At 41.3% G+C, this 20,471-nt stretch overlaps 1 protein-coding gene across 3 annotated transcripts in view; it reads left to right on the top strand.

The window, feature by feature from the left end:
- kcnc1a (potassium voltage-gated channel, Shaw-related subfamily, member 1a) overlaps nt 1–20,460 on the top strand; it is a 53,646-nt gene extending 33,186 nt beyond the window's left edge. Inside the window, exons 2-4 of one of the 3 annotated variants that reach the window (XM_036584215.1) lie at nt 386–1,316; nt 13,226–13,411; nt 19,314–20,460. In XM_036584215.1, coding sequence (XP_036440108.1) covers nt 386–1,316; nt 13,226–13,411; nt 19,314–19,423 — 1,227 coding nt within the window. In that variant the 3' untranslated portion in view covers nt 19,424–20,460. Of the gene's footprint in view, nt 1–385; nt 1,317–13,225; nt 13,412–14,088; nt 14,794–16,200; nt 18,261–19,313 lie in introns of those variants that run through there. The other 2 variants (XM_036584216.1, XM_036584214.1) reach the window with 2 other exon arrangements.
- Nucleotides 20,461–20,471: the final 11 nt, after the last annotated feature.

The raw sequence follows: 20,471 nt of genomic DNA on the forward strand, positions 1-20,471 counted from the left end.
AGCTAGCATTTATTCTCAGTATAAACATAACTGAGAATATGCTAGCTAGAAATACAGAGAAGTAGGAAATGTTTTTGGACTGCAACAAAGACCAGTACTGTCTCAAATTGAGAGAGTTTTCCAAGCTGTGCCAAATTACAATCACAATTATTCTGGTGTGCAGAGCTGGCAATTGTGTGCTACTAGTGACAAGCTAGAATTCCACCTGAAAGAGTGGGAGAGTTTATAAAAGTGGTAAATGTTGTCAGTTATTTAAATGAATTTCCTGGTTTTGAACACTTTAATTGTAAAATGTATCAAATATTAATGAATACTTGTTGCAGTGTCTTGTCAAAATTAATAAAATCTCTCTTTTTCTCTTTCTCTCTGTCTCTCTGTCCTCCAGTGGGTGGCATTTGCCTCTCTGTTCTTCATCCTGGTGTCTATAACCACATTCTGCCTGGAGACACACGAGGCCTTCAACCCCATCATCAACCGCACGGACATTGACCCCCTGGACAACAGCACGCGGATCTACCAGGAGACGGAGACTGAGGTGTATCTGACCTACATCGAGGGTGTGTGCGTGGTGTGGTTCACCTTTGAGTTTCTCATGCGCATCACCTTCTGTCCCGACAAAAAAAAGTTTATCAAGAATGCGCTCAACATCATCGACTTTGTGGCCATCCTGCCTTTCTACCTGGAGGTAGGCCTGAGCGGTCTGTCCTCCAAAGAGGCTAAGGATGTGCTAGGGTTCCTGCGGGTGGTCCGATTCGTGCGGATCCTCCGGATTTTCAAGTTGACGCGCCATTTCGTAGGCTTGCGGGTCCTGGGCCACACCCTGCGGGCCAGCACCAATGAGTTCCTCCTCCTCATCATCTTCCTGGCCCTGGGCGTGCTCATCTTCGCCACCATGATCTACTATGCCGAACGAATCGGCGCCAAACCGAACGACCCACGGGCCAGCGAGCACACGCACTTCAAGAACATCCCCATCGGCTTCTGGTGGGCTGTGGTCACCATGACTACACTTGGCTACGGAGACATGTACCCGCAGACATGGTCGGGCATGCTGGTGGGCGCGCTGTGTGCTCTGGCTGGTGTGTTGACCATCGCCATGCCCGTGCCAGTCATCGTCAATAACTTTGGAATGTACTACTCACTGGCCATGGCGAAGCAGAAGCTACCAAAGAAAAAGAACAAGCATATCCCGCGTGCCCCACAGTTGGGCTCCCCCAATTTCTGTAAGTCGGGCATGAACTCGCCCCACCACAGTACGCAGAGCGACACATGCCCGCTGGCCGCCCAGGATGAGGTTTTAGAAATGAACCGAGCAGGTAGGAAACCCTTCAGAGGCATGTCCATCTGAATGAATGAAAAAAACGAGACTAAGCTAAACAATAGCCTGAAAATGAGACTGAACCCTCTTGTTCCTTCCCTTCCGCCTCACCGAGTGTCTTCACTGTCCTCTCAGCTTTGACGCCTGCTGTCACACTTGTGGCCTGAATGCAACATTTCTCACTTGCTCAATCAACTAAGCAACACCAACCCCCAGAAGCATTACAACAAAACAGCCATTCAGCATTCTTCCATTCTTTCCGTGCACATACACAAACACACATACTGGGTGTCACTGCAAGCTAAAGGTGGATATTTTTCCACTGGCACATTTGAAGGTGAACTGTGTTCCTAAAGAGAAAGCATAGCACACTCATTTGACTCAAGCATGGACCCATGCTAAGGTGGTCTAATTGGGTTTGTGTCATACTTAGCATGGCTTCTTTGTTTTTTTTCGGTATGGTATGGTGTGAGATATGGATATATATATATATATATTATATATATATAATATATATATATATATATATATATGGTCCATTTTGTCAATACAGTGTCATTAATGTCTCTCCATCATCCATAATAGTATTGAAAATTAATGTATATCTCTTTGTCACACATACTGGCCTTTTCTTTTCTCTGCTGTCTTTCTTACTAGGGTAATCAAAGGTCATTGACTTCAAAGAGAGATAACTATCCAGCTGTGCGTTGGATACTTTATGCTGGAGACGATACCTATGTAGATTCATGTTTGGAGTTTGTAGCAATGAGGGAAGTAAAACTATCATAGAATCTTTGGTAAGCAAAGTTGTCAAAACTATGTGTTCTTATTGAATACATGCAGTATTGTGTTTTTAATTAGTGTTTAGACTGTGTTATCTGTTCATAGGGATAGAAAAAAGTACAGAGAGACTATACTTAAGTAAAAGTATGGGTATTGGCTCAAAGACTTACTCACTTAAAAGTGGAAGTACGGAGCAAAAAATATATTTTAGTGACAGTTGAAAAGTATCAACATTTCAACAAAACTAAGTACATACAAAAAGAGTAAGAATATGTGGATTTGTTTGTTTTTATGTTCTTTTATATTAACGCGACTTTCATGCTAGGCACAAGCTGTGTAACCCTGATTAGTGTATCTGCAATGGAGCAATGAATGTGCAATACTGGCTCTTGAACTAATATGAATTACCATAGTTATGGATAGTTTTAAATTTTCGTTAAAAAATAAAAAATAAGACGAACTTGACTGGCAAGAGCATATTTTAGAAACTCATTGTACTTTGAAGGTCTGAATGAAAATGTGAGCAGTAAGGAGTATATTTTTTGTAATTGTAATTGAGTAAAAGTACAAGTATTTCACTTCAGTAAGACTGAAGTCCAGTACAAATCTACCAAAATAATACTTAAGTAAGACAAGACAAGTTTATTTAAGCACATATTCAAAGGCAATTCAAAGTGTTTTACTCAGGACTGGATGATATGAGCTCAAATTTATATGACAGTGTTTTCTACTGTTCTGACCAATGCAGTGCGGTCAGCAAAGTAGAACATGTTGCCAGTCCATTCAAGTGGCTGGCTGCAAGTGGCATGTGATGAATGACTCACTTTGTCCATGCCCATGCTGCCATGCTGCAGTATGCGTAAAAGCTGCAGTGATTAATGTAGGAGCGTCTGCAAGTGGTTCCCAAAAGTGCTGTTACTGCTTTTGGTCTGAAATGAGCCTTTGTTGCGTTTTTAAGAGCTATTTAAGTCAAAGTCAAGTCAAAGTTCATTTATATAGTGCTTTTTTACAACAGGTGTTGTCACAAAGCAGCTTTACAGAAAATTACAGCTGTTCAAATTTGTGTTTAGTTTGTCTCAGTGGCGGGACTGTTTCTGTTTTGACATTTTTGGCCTTATCATGATATCCTCAATATGGCAAAAACATATTATGAGACAATGTCATACTGGTATCTCCCACTCCCACTTTACATAAAAAGCGAATAAAAACAGCATAAAATTTAAAGAAAAAAAGCCGGCTGTGGTGTAGAGTAGCTCAGGAAGCTAGTTCAGGAACCATGTAGCCACAATGTAGTGTCGCTCTGGCAACTGGCCTGGGAAGCCTCATAGCAGTGGTGTTGGGTCTTTCAAGCGGTCAGCCCAGAAAGCCTCATAACTGTGGGATAGAGTAGCTCAGGTAGCTGGCCCAGGATGCCTTTAGCCGTGATGTAGTACCATTTGGGCAACCAGCCCTAGAAGCCTTGTAGCTGTGATGTAGAGTTGCTTTGGTGGCTGGTGGCCTCTAAGCCATCTCAGTCAATATGGTGGCAACCTTCTAAACATACAGACAAACAATACAAAGCAGTGTAAAAACAAAACAAATGACATGGATATAAAGCCATTTTGCACCAGTATACTTACACCAGAACACACACGCACAGAAACACCAAAAGTACAATTGCCTAAATATTTTCCACCCCTGTCTGTACTTACTAATCTTATGCACATGGCTGGGTGACCAGACCAGGTGACCAGGGTCCTTTCAGTCAGGAGCTTACATGATCTCCTTTTGTCTGTGTTGCTTTCCTCCGGGTGTTCCAGTTTCCTCCCACAGTCCAAAGACAAGCATTCAGGCCAGTTGGAGATACTAAATTGACCATAGGTGTGAGTGTGTGTGTGAGTGTGTAGGTCTGCGTGTCCGCCTTGTGATGAACTGGCGACCTGTCCAGGGTGCTTCCTGCCTTCCACTCATTGGGTGTTGGGATAGGCTCCAGCACCCCCTGCGACCAGGAGCATAAGTGGCTTAGATGATGAGTGAGTGAGTGAGTGAGTGAGTGAGTGAGTGAGTAGTCGTCACGCAAACATCGCTTTTCACTGTCTTATTTGGAGATGATTTTTTTGTTTAGAACCTTACACATTTGTTTTAGTAGCATCTTTGTGAAAAGGTGACTGACCAGCAGGAGGGACATTACCGCTGTGTTGCGTTCTTACATGAATAACATGAGTGGCTTACAGTTAAAGTAAGTGCAGATAAGTGCCTTCATTGCCAGTACTCAGAGATTGTCTAGAGAGAGAGAGAGAGAGAGAGAGAGAGAGAGAGATAGACTTGGCATTGCGTGATCCTGATCATACTCAGAGTGAGAATTGTTTCATTAGTGTGTAATTGAGAGTGGCTCTTTCGCTGCCATTTCTTCTGTCTAGAGGGGATTTCCCCACGCCTGGGCTGGAGAGCTCATTATGCTGCGCATATATGCGTAAAAACAGCCCTACTGTACACACACACATGCACAATGGTACACCTGTGCTCACAAACGCCAACTCCCTCCAATTCACATGCACCTGGGTACACACATACACACAAACCTACACACATTAACGACTGGATTTACATTTTGTTGCTATCATATCAAACTCTATTTTTATACATATAAACTTGAAGCTGCCTTGTACATTTGCTACATGAGCAACTAGACGACTCACTGTACAGTCATTTTGACCCTGTATTTTAGATTAATTTAATCAAATAAAATATTTCCCATGTAACTTATCAGAGTATCAAACCTTAACCTCTAAATATCAACTTGTGAAAATAATACTAATTTTATTAACTAATATTTTTGATTGTTTTAAAGATCTTAAAGTTCAATTTTTAAATAAAAAAAAAGATTTTTAAATGATCAAAAAATGCTTCACGTCACTCCCGAAAAACAAAGAGTTTCAGTCCATAGGCGGAGCCTTGTTTTAGCCACACCCCTGCATTTTGGAGCAGGAAGTGAGACTGCAACCCTGCCCCTAATTATGTATTGGCATTATACCTATAAATGGCACATTTTAACATGTGTGGTCTCATTTATCAACCTGTAACTGCACCAAAAAAGTGATTGGATCCAAACTGTGCCTGTCAGGGGCAGATTGTGCCTGTTAGCCAGTGAAATACATGTACATGTGCCAGTCTCTGAATTTTACTGCTGGATATGCCTATCTATACATTAATACATAATGCATATTATAGCACAGAAAAAAAGTAATAGACTGAATTTACTTTATTCAAGTGTGTACATTACTTCCACACAATCAAAAACACAGTTATACAGTTTCATCTTTCAGTTGATGTAATATATTGTATTCATGTGGTAGTCCTTTCAGTGCATTAACTTGGTGTGTGTTTTCAGTATTTACTTCTCATTTGTTGAAATAATTTGGTTTAGGTAATCAGAAAAGGAGGGATCCTGACAGAATGAGGTGTAGATGGTATTATATGAGGTGTAAATTGTATTATAATGAAAGGACTGTGTTGTAGGTCCTGAACTGAGTGAACTCACCATTCAATGAATAAGGATGTTGCTATTGGCAAGGAAAGGAGATAGCAATGAGTCATAAAGGAGCAAGAGTATGTCTGTAAGGGGGACATATGGACTGAGAAAGAGAGGTCATGTCATATTAGGACAACATAAGAAAGCCTCTTGAGCAGCATGGGCTGTACGTTATGACATTTCATTCTAGTTCAGTCAGTTTGACGGCTTTGAGTCGTAGTATATATTCCTTAATCAGGGATGTGGCATGAGATAGAAAAGGAATGGAAGTTTTCAACTTTTTCCCCACCGTCTCCCGCTTCCATTTGATCTCTTGTTTATTTCACTCTACTGCGTCTGTGTTTCCTTTAATGCTGTGCTGGAGCATGTTGCCATGGCGACAGTGTCCAAGCAACCACGCAATAGGAATCAGACCCTGCACTGAGCCGCAGTCATTCACTCCACTTGCACGACTCCTGTGCCATTCACACGGCACTGCAGAACACGCTGACGAACAAAGCAAAACAAAGGCGTTCACATGCTTTCAGATTCAGCTGATTGACTGAAAACAGTCTAACTCAATACAACAACTTTCATTTCTATGCATATATTCAAATATTACTTGGCACATCGTTGAGCATGAAGTATTCATGAAGTGCATTAGACCTTTTTGCTCTGGTGCAGTGCACAATAGTATAGCCTTGAAACCCATTACATTGTACAAGATGCTCTCAGTCTGTCTGATGGTTTCAGCCGTGGCTTTTTCAAGCACTGCCGAGAATTCCAGTCCATCTGTAAATGACACAAGGCAGAGAAGCCTAATTAATCAGTTCGAGCCGCTTGACTCTGGGCACGGGACCGTGAGAAATAGGAGCGCGACGGACAGATGGCATCTGTTAGATTGGCACTAAACAGGAAAACATGCAGCACACACAGAACCAATGCATGCACACACATATACAATGATGCATTGAATGTACTTGATTCAAGTATGCATGCCTTTTCCACATGAATATATTACATTGAAGATCCCATATCCTTTATTGCTATTATTACATTTCCATTGATTTCATTTCTACATGACTGTTTCCAGCACCTTTTTATCCCGTAGAATTAAAAAGGCAGTTTTTGTTAGGAAGAGTTCAGCCAACTCCTTTTCCAACTCTCTAAAGCACTCTTCTGTTCATTCCAACACATTCTTCTAGCTTGACCATCGCTTTTTTAAACCACATGTTGAAATTAAAAAACCCTTTGTTTGGTTGCCCTCAAAAAGCTCCATTCACTATCTACAGCTGACCAATCAGTATGAAGGATGCCCACTCTATAATCACTCCTGCAACATGGAGGAAAAGTTAGTTTTGGCCCTTTTTTGTGATTTGTTATAGAAATAATACCTGCATTTTCTGTTTATTATTATATATGTCCATTTTGAAATGTCACTGTTTTGTGTTCTTTCAAAAATCATCTCGTTTCATCACTTATCAAATGTGTTAACCTGCCCTCAAAGTAGGCCATTCTGTTTCTTTTTAAGAAAAAGATGCGATGTGCCTTTTGTGTAAAAAGGTGTCATGTGAACACCCCTTACTGTACCTTTAGGACTGATATATGTAAACTACCTCTGTTCTGATGGGCTGCCCTGTATTGTGCATCATTCAAAATGCAGTCCAAGCTGAAACAGTACTTATAACTTCAGTGTGAATGGGTGGAACTGCTGTTGGCTGAATAATCAGAGGAATGAAATTCACTGGTTTGTGATAAAGATAGTGGATTCCAAACTGAAAATGAGGTTTTCCATGATAACAGTCATTGCCAAAAGCAAGGAAACTGAAACCGTGTTGATGTGATATGTTTTTCATGTGGAAATGATTTGAATCAAGTAAATTTTTCAGTGTACACACATGCACTTTGATATGCAAACGTGCAACATGCAAAATATGTACAAACAGTTCCTCAAGTACATACACACAAACACATTCCCCTGCAGGCTGTGGAGCGAGTGATAGAGGGAGAGAGTTTAGAGTAAGAGTAAATAATTGATGCTGAGAACAGTCCGCCTTTCTGCTGCAGATGCTGTCTCACAGTGCGCACACACACACACACACACACACACACACACAAACATGCACACATACTGTGATGAAGATTCGATACGTCATCGCTCCCCCATAGGCAGCACTTATGTTCATGTCACTGCCCCGTGGTGTTCTCTAATTCTGTGGCTTCTTGGGGAAAAGGAATTACATAACGTTTGAACATACACACTGCCATATACAGAGCGATGGTCCTTAGTGAATACACATTCACCCTCCCTGCAATTCTGTATGTTCCAGTGAGAAGTGTGAGAACACACTCATGCACCTGCATTGTAACATCAGTATCTTTATTTGCTTCTAATAAGCAGCATAAAAACATACTGAAACAAGCAGAGGATTCTCTATAAAACATGGGTGCAAAGGGGCTGGAAAGCCATTCTGGTCATAAAAGTCAGGATGGAGAAGTGTTCCAGCTCAGATTTCAAAAACTGATCGTTTTTCAGTAAAACATTCAGTTGTTTTACACTGAACTGAAGTGGTGTTGAATGTACACCAAGTACAACCTACAGCCCGTTTAGCCAATAGAAAGTTGTGTTACAAACATTTGTCCAATCAGAACTTTTTGTCCATGGTGTTTAGGTAGATACAGCCAAGCTAGCTCTCCCATTGGTTAGGAACTGAAAGCAGAATCACCCAGCCATGTTGTGATTTGCAGTGAGTGGGACCAATCTTCCTCGATAAGTCACTGACTGTGAATAAGAGTGGTAGCCTGAAGAATGCGTTTTACTCAGTTGTTAAAAATGGAAAACAGCAGCAGCTCTATGCCAGGACTCTTTACTGAAAGAGTCTCTGTAAAACCGCTATAAGGTAAAATTTTATGTTCATGTCTGTGGGAAGCTTCAAATAAAACATAAAATGTCTTTTACAAGTTTTAAATGTTCACATTTAAACTAAAACATTCAAAAATGTTTATGTGATGTAGCTTATCAGTAACATACTACTATTCAACAGGGACTTTTTCTTTCCTTGTTTTGACATTAATGGCTCAAACTAAGAGTCTAGCTCTAATGGTCACCACTGGTAACTTACAATATAGTTTACTATGTAATTACATAACTACATTACAATGTGGTTTTGTAGCAAAATGCACTAATAACTCTAACTATAAGATCTGTAAGTGTTAACAAAGTCTTATGCAAACGAAAAATTAGTTGATCACAACTCTGTCATCATCAGGGTCCACATGTTAGATCACAGTAAAGGCTGTCTGCCGGTAAGGATGAGCGAAGAATGATGAAAAAGCCTTGTGTTCTGATTGTGCTTCTGTGTGACAGCTCGGTGCAAAAATAGCCGAGCGGAAGTAGGGCAGCCCCAGTAAAGCCCCGGTAGAGCCGCTCTCTGCCACAGCCTTACTTTAGTCACCCCGTTTTCATATGTAAATAAAGTTTTTGCTGTGCAGTGGGACTAAGTGCTCTGCTTCTTTTTGCACTCATTCATAAGGAATGCATCAGAAGCATACCACAGATAAACACTCATGTGGAGCCCCAAATGTGCATAGAGTTGCTCATGTGAACTTTGGCATGCAACGTAATACATGTTCATTTTGAAGAGCAGAATGAAAAACATATTCTTTACATTTTTGCTACATTTTTGTCTCAGATTGGCATCAAAAGACTCAAACCAGTGACATAGCTAGAATTACATTTGAGGGGGACTGCAGGGGTGTCCAATCTTATCCACAAAGGGCCGGTGTGGCTGCAGGTTTTCATTCCAAACAAGCAGAAGCACACCTGATTCCACTTGTTTAATCAGTTGGTCTCAGGCTTCAAACAATTGATCATGTGCTCCTGCTTTGTTGGAATGAAAATCACCAGCCGCCCTGGCCCTTTGTGGATAAGATTGGTCACCCCTGGCTTACAGGTTGGAAGGGACCAGCTAGCAAACATTAAGGCCCAGAGACATCAGTATGCACCAGTTAGGCAGCCTTATTATGGCTAAAAACATTTTTAAACATTACATACAACACATGATTATTTACCCCACATTAAACTAGTTAACATTAATTTTTATTACAACTGACAGAATACCACAGCAGGTATTGGTTGATCAACACTAGGTGTAGATGTGTAGGACGAATGGCTTTTTCACAGTATTGAACTTTGACCTCAGTCAGTTACTGCTAATCACAAGCTAGGTAAGTAGTAAGTGGACTGTAGCTTATAGGTACTAGTATGTAGCCTATAGAAACTAGCACAGTAGCTTATAGGAACTAGTAAGTAGTCTGTAGAGACTAGCACAGTAGCCTATAGGAACTAGCACAGTAGCCTATAGGAACTAGCACAGTAGCTTATAGGAACTAGTAAGTAGTCTGTAGAGACTAGCACAGTAGCCTATAGGAACTAGCACAGTAGCTTATAGGAACTAGTAAGTAGTCTGTAGAGACTAGCACAGTAGCCTATAGCAACCAGCACAGTAGCCTATAGGAACTAGCACAGTAGCTTATAGGAACTAGTAAGTAGTCTGTAGAGACTAGCACAGTAGCCTATAGCAACCAGCACAGTAGCCTATAGGAACTAGCACAGTAGCTTATAGGAACTAGCACAGTAGCTTAACTAATAGGTAGCCTATAGGATCTAGCACAGTGGCTTATAGGAAGTAGTAAGTAGCCTATAGAAACTAGCACAGCTTAGCTAAGTTTTAACTATTAAGCAAAACAATAAAGCAGGTGGAAAATAGTGGAAAATAGTCATGAGAATGCAAGTGTATTTGGGAATGACAACCTTACATTTTATTTTTTCCCTAAGTGTCAGAGAACTGTTCTTTTTTTTTACAGTCATAAACAGGGGGAACCTGACTTTCAAATGGGAGGGCCTAAGCCCCCTCAGCACCCCTGTAGCTACGCCCCTGATTCTAACTGATTTACATACAGTACATAAATGCCATTCATTGTGTAATGAATATGAATGTAATTCATTGTGTAACTATGTAATTAAATATAAGATTATGTCTTTAAATAGTTTAGCAAATATAATGTCTTGACTCTATATATATCAGTAGCATCACAATAGATTACACGTCAGAGAATATATATATTTATATATATATATTGTAAAATTCCAAAGGCAGTAATGATGACGGAGGAGGGGACACAAAGTAGAAAGCAAGTGACAGGAACAATAACAATAAACGAGTGCGAGGAATGCCTTTATTCATTGAGCTATTCTAAAGATTGTGACTCATCCCCCTCTTGCCTCCTTCCTCCTCATCCCTCCAACCCAGAAGGTTTGCGTCAGTTCTCAGCACTTCCTCTAAGTGTGTGTGTGTGTGTGTGTGTGTGGGGCCTATGAGCCCATCTACTCACACGCACATGCACACAAACATGTGTGTGTCTATCTGTGTGTGTGCGTGTACAGACATGTGGCTGCTGAGGGATCTGAGCTGTTGTAGGTAATGTGAGCAGGTGCTTTGGGAGAGGAAGTGAAGGCCATACTGCTCAGGGGGAATAGACTCTGGAGGTTCGCAGATGGATATACAGTTCTGTGTAAAAATCAACCCTGTAAAAAATACCCCCCTTCATTTATTTTATTTCCAGTAAAAATCAGCCATGAAGTACAGATTTATTTATTCTTCAGTGTCAAGAAAATAAGCAGAAAACATTGAGTTAACAGAAAATTACACAGAAGCCTCAACAACTAAATATAGTATCAGATTGTCCTTATTACAGATTCCATTATTTTCTGGAGACTTGCTTTCAGTTTTTAAAAGAAATCTACAGGAATATTTTTCCAAAGCTCCAAAGTTCAGTCTTAGATGTTTGCATTTTCTACTACTCATGATCCAAGCAATCCTTAGCACATTCAGTAGGTCTGGACTTTGTGGTGGTCAGTCTATTCTGAGAACACCAGCAGCTTCTTTGTTTGATTTGCAGATTTTCTTATTTTATGTTTGTTTCCTTTTCTCGGCTTCTTGACAGCTACACATGCTTTCAGATTCATAGTGTTGTCTTCTCACAGTGGAAGGATGGACAGAAACACCTGTGGATTTCAGATCTGAAGCAAGAGTGGAGCTTGATTTTCTCTCTCAAAAATGATGGCTTTAAGTACTGTTTATCTGATTGTGGTAGTTTTGGTGGTCTACCATGTCTTTCATGGTAGCTAGGAGTCCCATTTTCCCTACATTTTTTAATCATTAACTTATTTTTTTAATTCCAGTTTTGGAAACAGTTTTTCCCCTTTTTTATTATCGTGTTCCTTGCCACTGTAAAACGGCCCAAAAACTTGCATGAAATTAAACTTTAATTGGGAAATGTTCTACATTTTTTGCATCCCTTATAAAAAACAGGTTGTTCATTGTCCCTTTAAAACTGATACATGGAAATGACCTCTCTTCTGATTGACTGCCCTACATTGTGCCTCATTCAAAAATTCAGCTTCAGTGGACTTAAATACTATAGTCTGAAAGGGCAGTGATATGTAAATGTGTTCATGGTTATGACTTCACAACCGTGAACATTAGTAATCTCTTTTCTTTCCAAAAATCAAGGCCCATTTAAAGTGGTACATTTTGAGAACAGGTGTACTATAGGTGACAGTAACAGGGTTTAGACATTAATGCTATTGTTGTCCAATGGAAAACTCAGCAGAGTCACCACAACATGGCTTGCAGAACAGCCTTTCTCCCAAGGAGCTTTTTGGCAGCGTTCTGACGTTTTACCAGTGTGATCGATGAGGCATAAATTCGCCACAGTGAGCTGAAGCCTCTGGGTGCCAAAGAGTGCACAGGTGAACAGGCTGGTTGCCATGCAGCATTTCTATATATTCCACTACGGTCTGAAGCTCCAACACCGTGCTGCTCCTCTATATTTAGCCCTTATCCAACGCTGCTCACTGCTAGCTAATCAAATGTGGCCATGCAAATTCTCATTTGTCTTTGTAATTAATGCACTTACATTTTTCTGTGCCTCTCTTTGTAATAACAGATTTGATTGTATGTTGCTTGAGATCTGAATGGTAAATTCATTAAATAGGAAACTTTGTGAAACCATGAGCTGTATGAGCATAAGGATGAGTAATTGGCCTGCAAAGTTATTTCTTTAGTAATCTTCACCAGGTTTACTTCACCAACACCGTACAGTACAGTATATTTATATATTGAGAAATTTTGCAAGTCATGGAGCAACTATGAATGATGTAGATGAGATTTACAGAGATTAGATTAGCATTTTTAGTCCCAGAGGAAGAAGGAAAGTCAGTTGTGTGACCTTTTTGGCTCACTTAGTGCCAACTCTTAAACATAGATGGAAAGGTGAAGCCATTTGTCAGTGTTGCTATGAAGGCCCAACGTAATTTATCCAGCCATGGAATGAGTGTGCTATCCTGATGCAGTTCACCACTTTTTGCAAACATAAAAAAAAAAAAGTGCATACAAATAAATTTCCTTATTACGCATACAAATTCATCTCCTCCTACAAAACACATTCTTCAACCCTACAGAGGGCGCTGTCCCCTCTTCATTCACCTCCTAACCCCTGCTATGAGGCATGCAACCAGCCGAACGTAGCCGTGCGCCTGCATTCTCTCACATGTGCTTGTGTGTTCGAAGATCCCAAAGTGAACGGCGAGGCGGCCAAGGCGGCGCTGGCCAACGAAGACTGTCCACACATAGACCAGGCCATTTCCCCCGAGGACGGCCAGATCTTTAGCCCCTGCGAACCGCGGGGGGACACCCCGTGTTTCCTTCTGAACATGGCTGGCCGACCCACACACACGGGCACCAGAGTGAGGAAGGGTACGTAACAGCTAACCTCAGCCACAGCTTCACATACATACCAACATACAGGCTTAAAATCACATATAATACACAAGCAGAGCGCACCCAGAGAGACAGTGAGCTGAAAAGATAAAAGGCCTAACAAGTAAGAGTACTGCATTCCAACAACACCGTGCAAATCTGCATTTCAGCAAGATTTTCTCCTGTAGAACTTAGTCAGCGTTCTACTAACGGGATTTGAGCTTTTATTTTGTTCATCATAATTTCGCCAACATTAATCTTACTTGAACTCGGCCATCTTTCAAACATGCCTGTCTAGATAACAAAAGAAGGTCTTTTTTCAGTTCTTACATTTAATTTTCATCGATTCCATTAGATACTAATGGATAAGAGACACCACCTTGCGCTTTCAGAGTACATTCCTCCAACCCACTCCTCTTTTCTGAACATACAATGAGTTTTTCTCTTAACGCCACGTTGCATTATCTTCAAGCTCACACTGACACATACAGCTGCCTCCTGGGGGCCAACCTTAATCTTCCCTTTTTTTCTGTTTTTTCTTTGTCGTTTGTTTGTTTTTTACTCGTTATCTCTTCCACTTGCCCGTCCGTTCGTCCGTGTATGTGTGTGTTTTTCCCTCCATCTCTCCACACCCCCACCCCACCCCATCCTCTGGGTGCCTGTTTGGCCCGTAGCCGGAACGTTCTCAGGGAGGTCAGGGGGGGAGCCGGCCGGTCCGATGCTCGGCCCGCAAGGCTACCCGCTGCTGCAGCTAGGCTGGACACACAGCCAGGATGATGGCCATGCCAGAGTAACCACCTGATTTCCAGTCCACTTTAAACTCATATAGCAAAGTGTGCAAGCCTTTTAGGACCGCATTAGCAACTAAGAGACCCTTCACTCCCTGAAGCTTGAGAGATCCACCATCTACAGCATTTCCATAATTGTAAAGCAGTGTAAGGAAACGTGCACGTGCCAGCACATTCATTCACCCACAGCCATCCAAAATATACCCTAAATTCTTTAGGTGGAAGTGAGCATAGATAAGCTTTCAGTTGAGAGAGTGCGACAAAGCAACAAGAAACAGGTGGTCATAAAACATTTCAGCCAATATCCCTTAGACCTAGTCCAGAGATGGCCCTATGTCTGTGTGTCATTGTTCTAAACGAATTATGTCACCATCTCTAGGCCTATTAATGTGTTGCACCAGAGCATCATCAGTAGCCAAGCAATAGCACTGTCTCTCTGTGTAACATGATGTCTTGCTCTGTGTGAGCATGCTCTGTTTAATTACATGTTCCCACTGTCAGAAGCAACACAAGGACAGTCAACATCCACACATAGCACACAGTGCACCTACACACATGCTGTGTATTTCTGTATTTCTGTGTTGGTGTGTTGTTTTGATTGTGTTTGTAATTGTGAGAGCTTTTTTTTCTGTGTGACGGTGTGAGTGTTCATATGTAGCCTATATGTGAGAGTGAGTGAGACTGTGACCATATGTGTATGGGTGTGTGAGTGGATGCTACTGTAAGGTGAATTATGTACTTTTCTGTGTTGCTCAATGTGATGCATGCTTTAGGCCACTCTCTGGGCCTTCCAGCATGTTTTGTCCTGCAACTGGGGCTGGTATTGGCTAGGAGAGTGAGGTCTAGAAGCGAGTATTCTAAGGGAGAACTCATACCATAACAAGTTAGATCATATTTATACTTTGGAATTGACAGAAAAACCTAGTTAAGAGTTGAGTTGACATGAATGGAAATTTGATCTTACAGTAGCCTTGATGACAGCTTTCCTGGGTCTGTGTTCACAGTGTCAGAACCCACTCATCCAATTAATTGAAACAGAGGTTGAAGAAGTTTGAATCATAGTGATCCAAAGAGCATAATTGGCCCTACTCCACCTGAGGGGAAAGATGATCTTATTTTCCTCTCCTTCAGTCTTACAGGGCGATGTTTGCCAAATCTTGGGCATCTCTTGGCTCACGTAACAGAAGTGGGCAGTTAGCGCTCTCCTCCGAGTGTGTTTATCTGTCTGTGACATTGCGTGATTGGTGGCTGGTTTCATGTGTCTCAGATGAAACATGTGTTACTAGTCACCCTCCCAGCCTGGCAGCATCATGTGATACAGAAAGACCTAGCTATCAGGTGATAATAAGCACTGACTAAATTAGATAAATGTTTGAGGGGAAATGTGATATAGTACCAACACTGCTTCACAAAATGTGCACCAATGTTCCTGGACAGCTGTTGTCAAGACCCCTATGTAATGGATTGTCCAACTGTAGTGGCAGACTTAACTAGGACCATCTGTCTTTCCTGAAGTATAAATAAACATCCCTGTCAAGGGAGAATATGACAAGCCTGCTAAGATTTCAGTATAAAAAACGTTGCCTCAGGTATACTAGACCTAGAGAGACACTTGATTATTCCAAGCCAATATAACATATTGCAAAGAACATGCTGTTTGAAGGAAGTGTACAGCTTTAGAGTGGCCTTAAAACTAAAATTGTCAGCTTTATTGTAGCATCTCTGCATAATCTACAGCTGACCTGGGCAGACGCAATGCTCTTCACTGGTGATCCTTTCCCCTACCCGATACCAGCCCAAAGCAACCTTTCCTCTGTGCATGTATGTGCTCCCTTTAACCGCATGAAAACCTGACACCCTTTAAAATGACCCATAGCTGCTGACAACAACTTGTCCAAACATAAAGACACAAAACAATCCAGAAAAGAAAGAAAAGCAAAACATGAAGCCTCTGTATCTCAGACTGCCATCTGCCCGTCTCTCTCCACCCAAACCAAGGTTACCAAAAGTCCCGGAGCATGGGCACCATAGTGGCGTCGGTATCCGCTGGGTCCCGCGGCCGCCCTGCTCTCCTGCAGCGCTCCCATTCGCCCATTCCCTCCATCCTCTAGGGAATGAATGGTGGAGTGGTAGGGAGCACTCTCCCTGGGTCAATCCTACTCCTAGAGTCCCATAAACCCTTCCTTGCTACTCCCATCCTGTCCTGCAGTGTTGATCTGCTCTGTCCGCCTCTCTGGTCATCACCCCAAGGAGTTATGCTGCTGTCCCCAGCTTCTCCCCCTTGTCTCAATGGCTCTTTGTCACTGCTGTTTGTCTTGTCTTTGCCTTCAGGCTTATGCAGAGCCATTAGAGAGAAAGCTAACGTCAAAAGAATGTTCAGAAGTTCTCAGGGAAAGTGTAGGCCAGGTTATTGTACCCTATTGTCCATCATTTGACTCAGTTACAGAGTTTACATCTGAGATTAAACACATGCCTGAGGTTCTGTCTGATCCTCCCTCTTTATAGTAATTTTTTGCACTGTGGCCCTCTTTTGTTCACCAGCAGACACACATGCATATCCATGCAAACCTACACGCACTCAGCTAGCCGAACCTCTACAAGAAATCTTTTGAATGTAGTCAGTCAGCGGCAACCTGTAGCTTCCTCCAGTCCCACAAGCCAAGATTAAAGCCCAAGATGTTTTCCTAGACATCCTGCACCTCTTCTTTTCGTTTTGTTTCTTGATCCAACCTACTCTGGCCAACCTACCCTGCTGCAACCCCCCATGCCCCCCATCTTTATTCTCCTTTACCTGCAAAATGGGTCATCAGATATGTCCCATCCAAAGGTACCTGGTAGCAAGGCCCCTCAGAAACGTCTCCTGCATGCCAGAGACTTCCGTTCTCCTCTCTCTGCTATCCCCAGCAACTGTCTCTCTCTATTCTTTCCTTCTTTCTGTATGTCCCTGTCCATTGCTCTTTCTCTCTACTCTATTTTTTTGTAATCTGGATTGTGAAAGAAACCGATGCTGTTCTTTCTGCCATAAACCCACGTCCGTGAGAAGTCTCTTCACATTGTTGTTCCTCCACCTCCTCCTGCTCATTGTCTAAGATGAGTTGAATGACCAAGGCCCAGTGGCAGGATGACCTTCAGCAACCCCACCTCCCCTGTATTCTCTACCGCAGATCCCTGTAAAGAGGAGACTGTCCTAGTTAAGTATATGCAGTCAGAAGTGCTCCGCGTGACCTGAGAGGGACCACAGCGACTCAGGGAGGGGAACTGACCCTAGAGTTTCCCCCTCTCCAGCGTTTCTTGGCTCTACAATGGCTTGAGAGCTTTGAGGTCGCTTTCCAAAGGAGAGATGACATATAGAGAGAGAGAGAGACAGAGAGACAGATAGAGAGAGAGACAGGACAATGGATATTGGTAGTGGAACAAACGATTTTTCTTCACAAAGAACGAGTTTCTGCATGATGATCCCTCGAAGGCACAAGGAGTCTCATTGACAAGGACTCTTTTTTAAAAGGACTAAAGGTGTGGACAGTGTATCAACACCGAAGGCATCGTACAATCTGTTGACAGGCTTGACAAGAGTTGGAATAAGCTTAATAATCAATGGTTCATTATAGCCACTAACCATACTAATGATATTACCTACAATGTCCTTGGTGACAAGTGTAGAAGACTCTTAACAGTACATTTTAGCATGAGTTGCATGGTGGTATATAAAAAAGAAGAAAAAAAAAAAGAAAAATGCTTACCGCTGTTATGAATATCTGTATGAAAAAAAAAGATATATTTTCTTTCAGAAGTTCTTCACTTTTGCATACATTTCATGTAGCCATGATTACAAGATGTTCAAAGACAGTGTACTTCTCCTTAGCAGCAAAATCCTTCACGTTTTTCTTCCAAATTTTCATTTGTGCTACCAACCACATGTGAACCAGCTCTGGTCATATTGACCTCAAATTCTGAATGAGAGACAAGTGACTGCTGAGGAAGACGGTAAAAAAAAAAACAAACAAAAAACATGTTAGCAAGCTTTCTATGTGGTAAATTCAACTTTTTCATCTTGTTTCTGTTTGGCATGCTTGTGATACTGGATCTTATTGAGCGAAAAAAAAAAGAATTCAGAGCAAATTTAGTTGATATTTTTCTGTTTTATGCTATAATTATTGGTGAATAGATCCTGTGGAGAGCTATAGTGAGCAACTGTTTATTTCACATATTAAGTACAGACTTTTGACAGTGTTATTTTTGAAAAATAAAGACAAAAATGACAAAAATGGCATCATGTTAAAAAGAAGGAGTCAAGATGTGTTTTACACATCTTTTCTCTCATATCTTTTTTCTTTTAGGTACAAAAATGACTAAAATAATAAAAAAAGAAGACAAATGTATATTTACGAGAGAAGAGCACTGTATGCAATTTAGAACTTGGGGGGGGGGGATCAGATGCATGCACAATGTTATGCAACAAAAGTCGATAGATACAAGAGAAAAATGATTACGATTCTAGCATGAAATAAATTTTGTATGAAACCTGTTAGTAGAGTTTGATTTTTCATTGAATGGAAAGGAATGTGTTGGTTATGTTTATTTTTTATTTGTTTGTTTGTTTGTTTTTCTCTGTTTCTCTCCTGGTATGTGGCAACACTCTCTTTGGCCTGGTGTTCAAAAGGGCAAAAAGAGGTCAATCAAAAGGTCATTGAAAGGAGTGAAAAGAAGAAAACAAGAAAATGGGCTTCCCAGTGGAGTCAGCATGTTCAACTGCGCCAAATGAAAATGAACTAAATGCATGAAAATGAACTAAACCATTAACATTTTCAGGGAACAGCGGGTGTACACGCATGGTTTGAACGTCGCAGCTTTAACTTGGGAAACAATGAACATCTGTTCAGCACAATGTTGTATGCATCAGCATGGGAGACACACATGGTCAAAAGTGTATGCTTTACCATGCTGTGTCGAACAAAGCGCATCAGCCTGACCCTCTGGTCTCCTTTCATCTTTCCTCCTGCCTTCATCCCCTTTCCTTTTCTCTTTTCAAGTACCATCCACCACTTCGCTCACTTGTCTGTGTGTGCGGGTAATAACTGTTGTGTTGTCTCTTTTCTTTCCCCTGTCTGTAGAGGCTCAGCGGCACGGCCGGAGCAGGGAGCCCGCAGACTCTGTTTGTGTCATGAACCGTGGTGTTCCGACCACTCTGTGCATGGCTCACAACGCTCCTCCCCCCACCTGATAACTTTGTGTGTTTATTGTAACTTAGATGGGTGGCTAAAATTGGGAAGCAGTTTATCATGCAGTTCACTCCTTTTTCCACACATAGAACCTTCTAGGAAGAAAACTCTGCTGTGTTTGTCGCATTTCTTATTGTTGACTGTTCTACTTGTGACGTGAGCAAGGATGGAGTGTGTATTTGACTGCATGAGTCTTTAGATTTGTGTGAATATCTGTGTTGTGAACAGGCTTTTTTGTGTCTGCTTGTGGTTTCCATTGAAAGTGTGGAGCGATGTTTCATTCAGTTCCTCTGTCAGAGCTACCCGCTATCCCACCTCTATTTGTCAATCACAACTTGAACCATTCATGAAGCTGCCTTTTCTGATAGATGTTTAAAGTGTTGCTCTTACTGTTATTGCCACACATGAGTTGCCTTTTTTTGCAGTTTGCACATTCTAGCCGATATGTTCCTTTAAGCCTGGAAAAGACTGTTGGAAATTTTGAAAAAGAATGCAACTTAGAAATTTTACATGCCATATAAGATTATACTAGTTTACCTGAACCTGCATCAATTCTAAAGACACTAAAATCAGTGAAAACAAGACCTCACCTTGTTGTGTAAGTGAATGCAAGGTAAAATCTATTTTATTCTTGCATGTGTTTTATATCGTAGGATAGCAAATCAACTATTTAAAACTGTACTTCTTTAAATACTGCAGCAAAGATGGTTGAATTCTTCAAAATCATCCTACCGGTCAACTTTTGAGACAAATATGCAGTCTGTAATGTATCTTAACAACATGGTTTGTTGAAAGCTACACTGCCACTGCTTTCAAAACACCACTTAGTATTATCTGAGATTGAATATCAGCTACATATTGGAAATGCATGTGGTTTCAGAGCACAATCAGACAAGAACCTGAATTATGTAAGGAAGAATTGATAACACTTTATTTGAAGGCTGCCAACATAGATATTTTGTAACTCATAAGTATTGAAAAGCATATTTGTAAAGTGATATTGGAGTATTTATGTACAGCTTATGCCAGAAATTGCAATGTGGCAGATGT

Source organism: Colossoma macropomum, unplaced genomic scaffold (assembly GCF_904425465.1).
Source record: "Colossoma macropomum unplaced genomic scaffold, Colossoma_macropomum, whole genome shotgun sequence".
Taxonomy (NCBI): domain Eukaryota; kingdom Metazoa; phylum Chordata; class Actinopteri; order Characiformes; family Serrasalmidae; genus Colossoma; species Colossoma macropomum.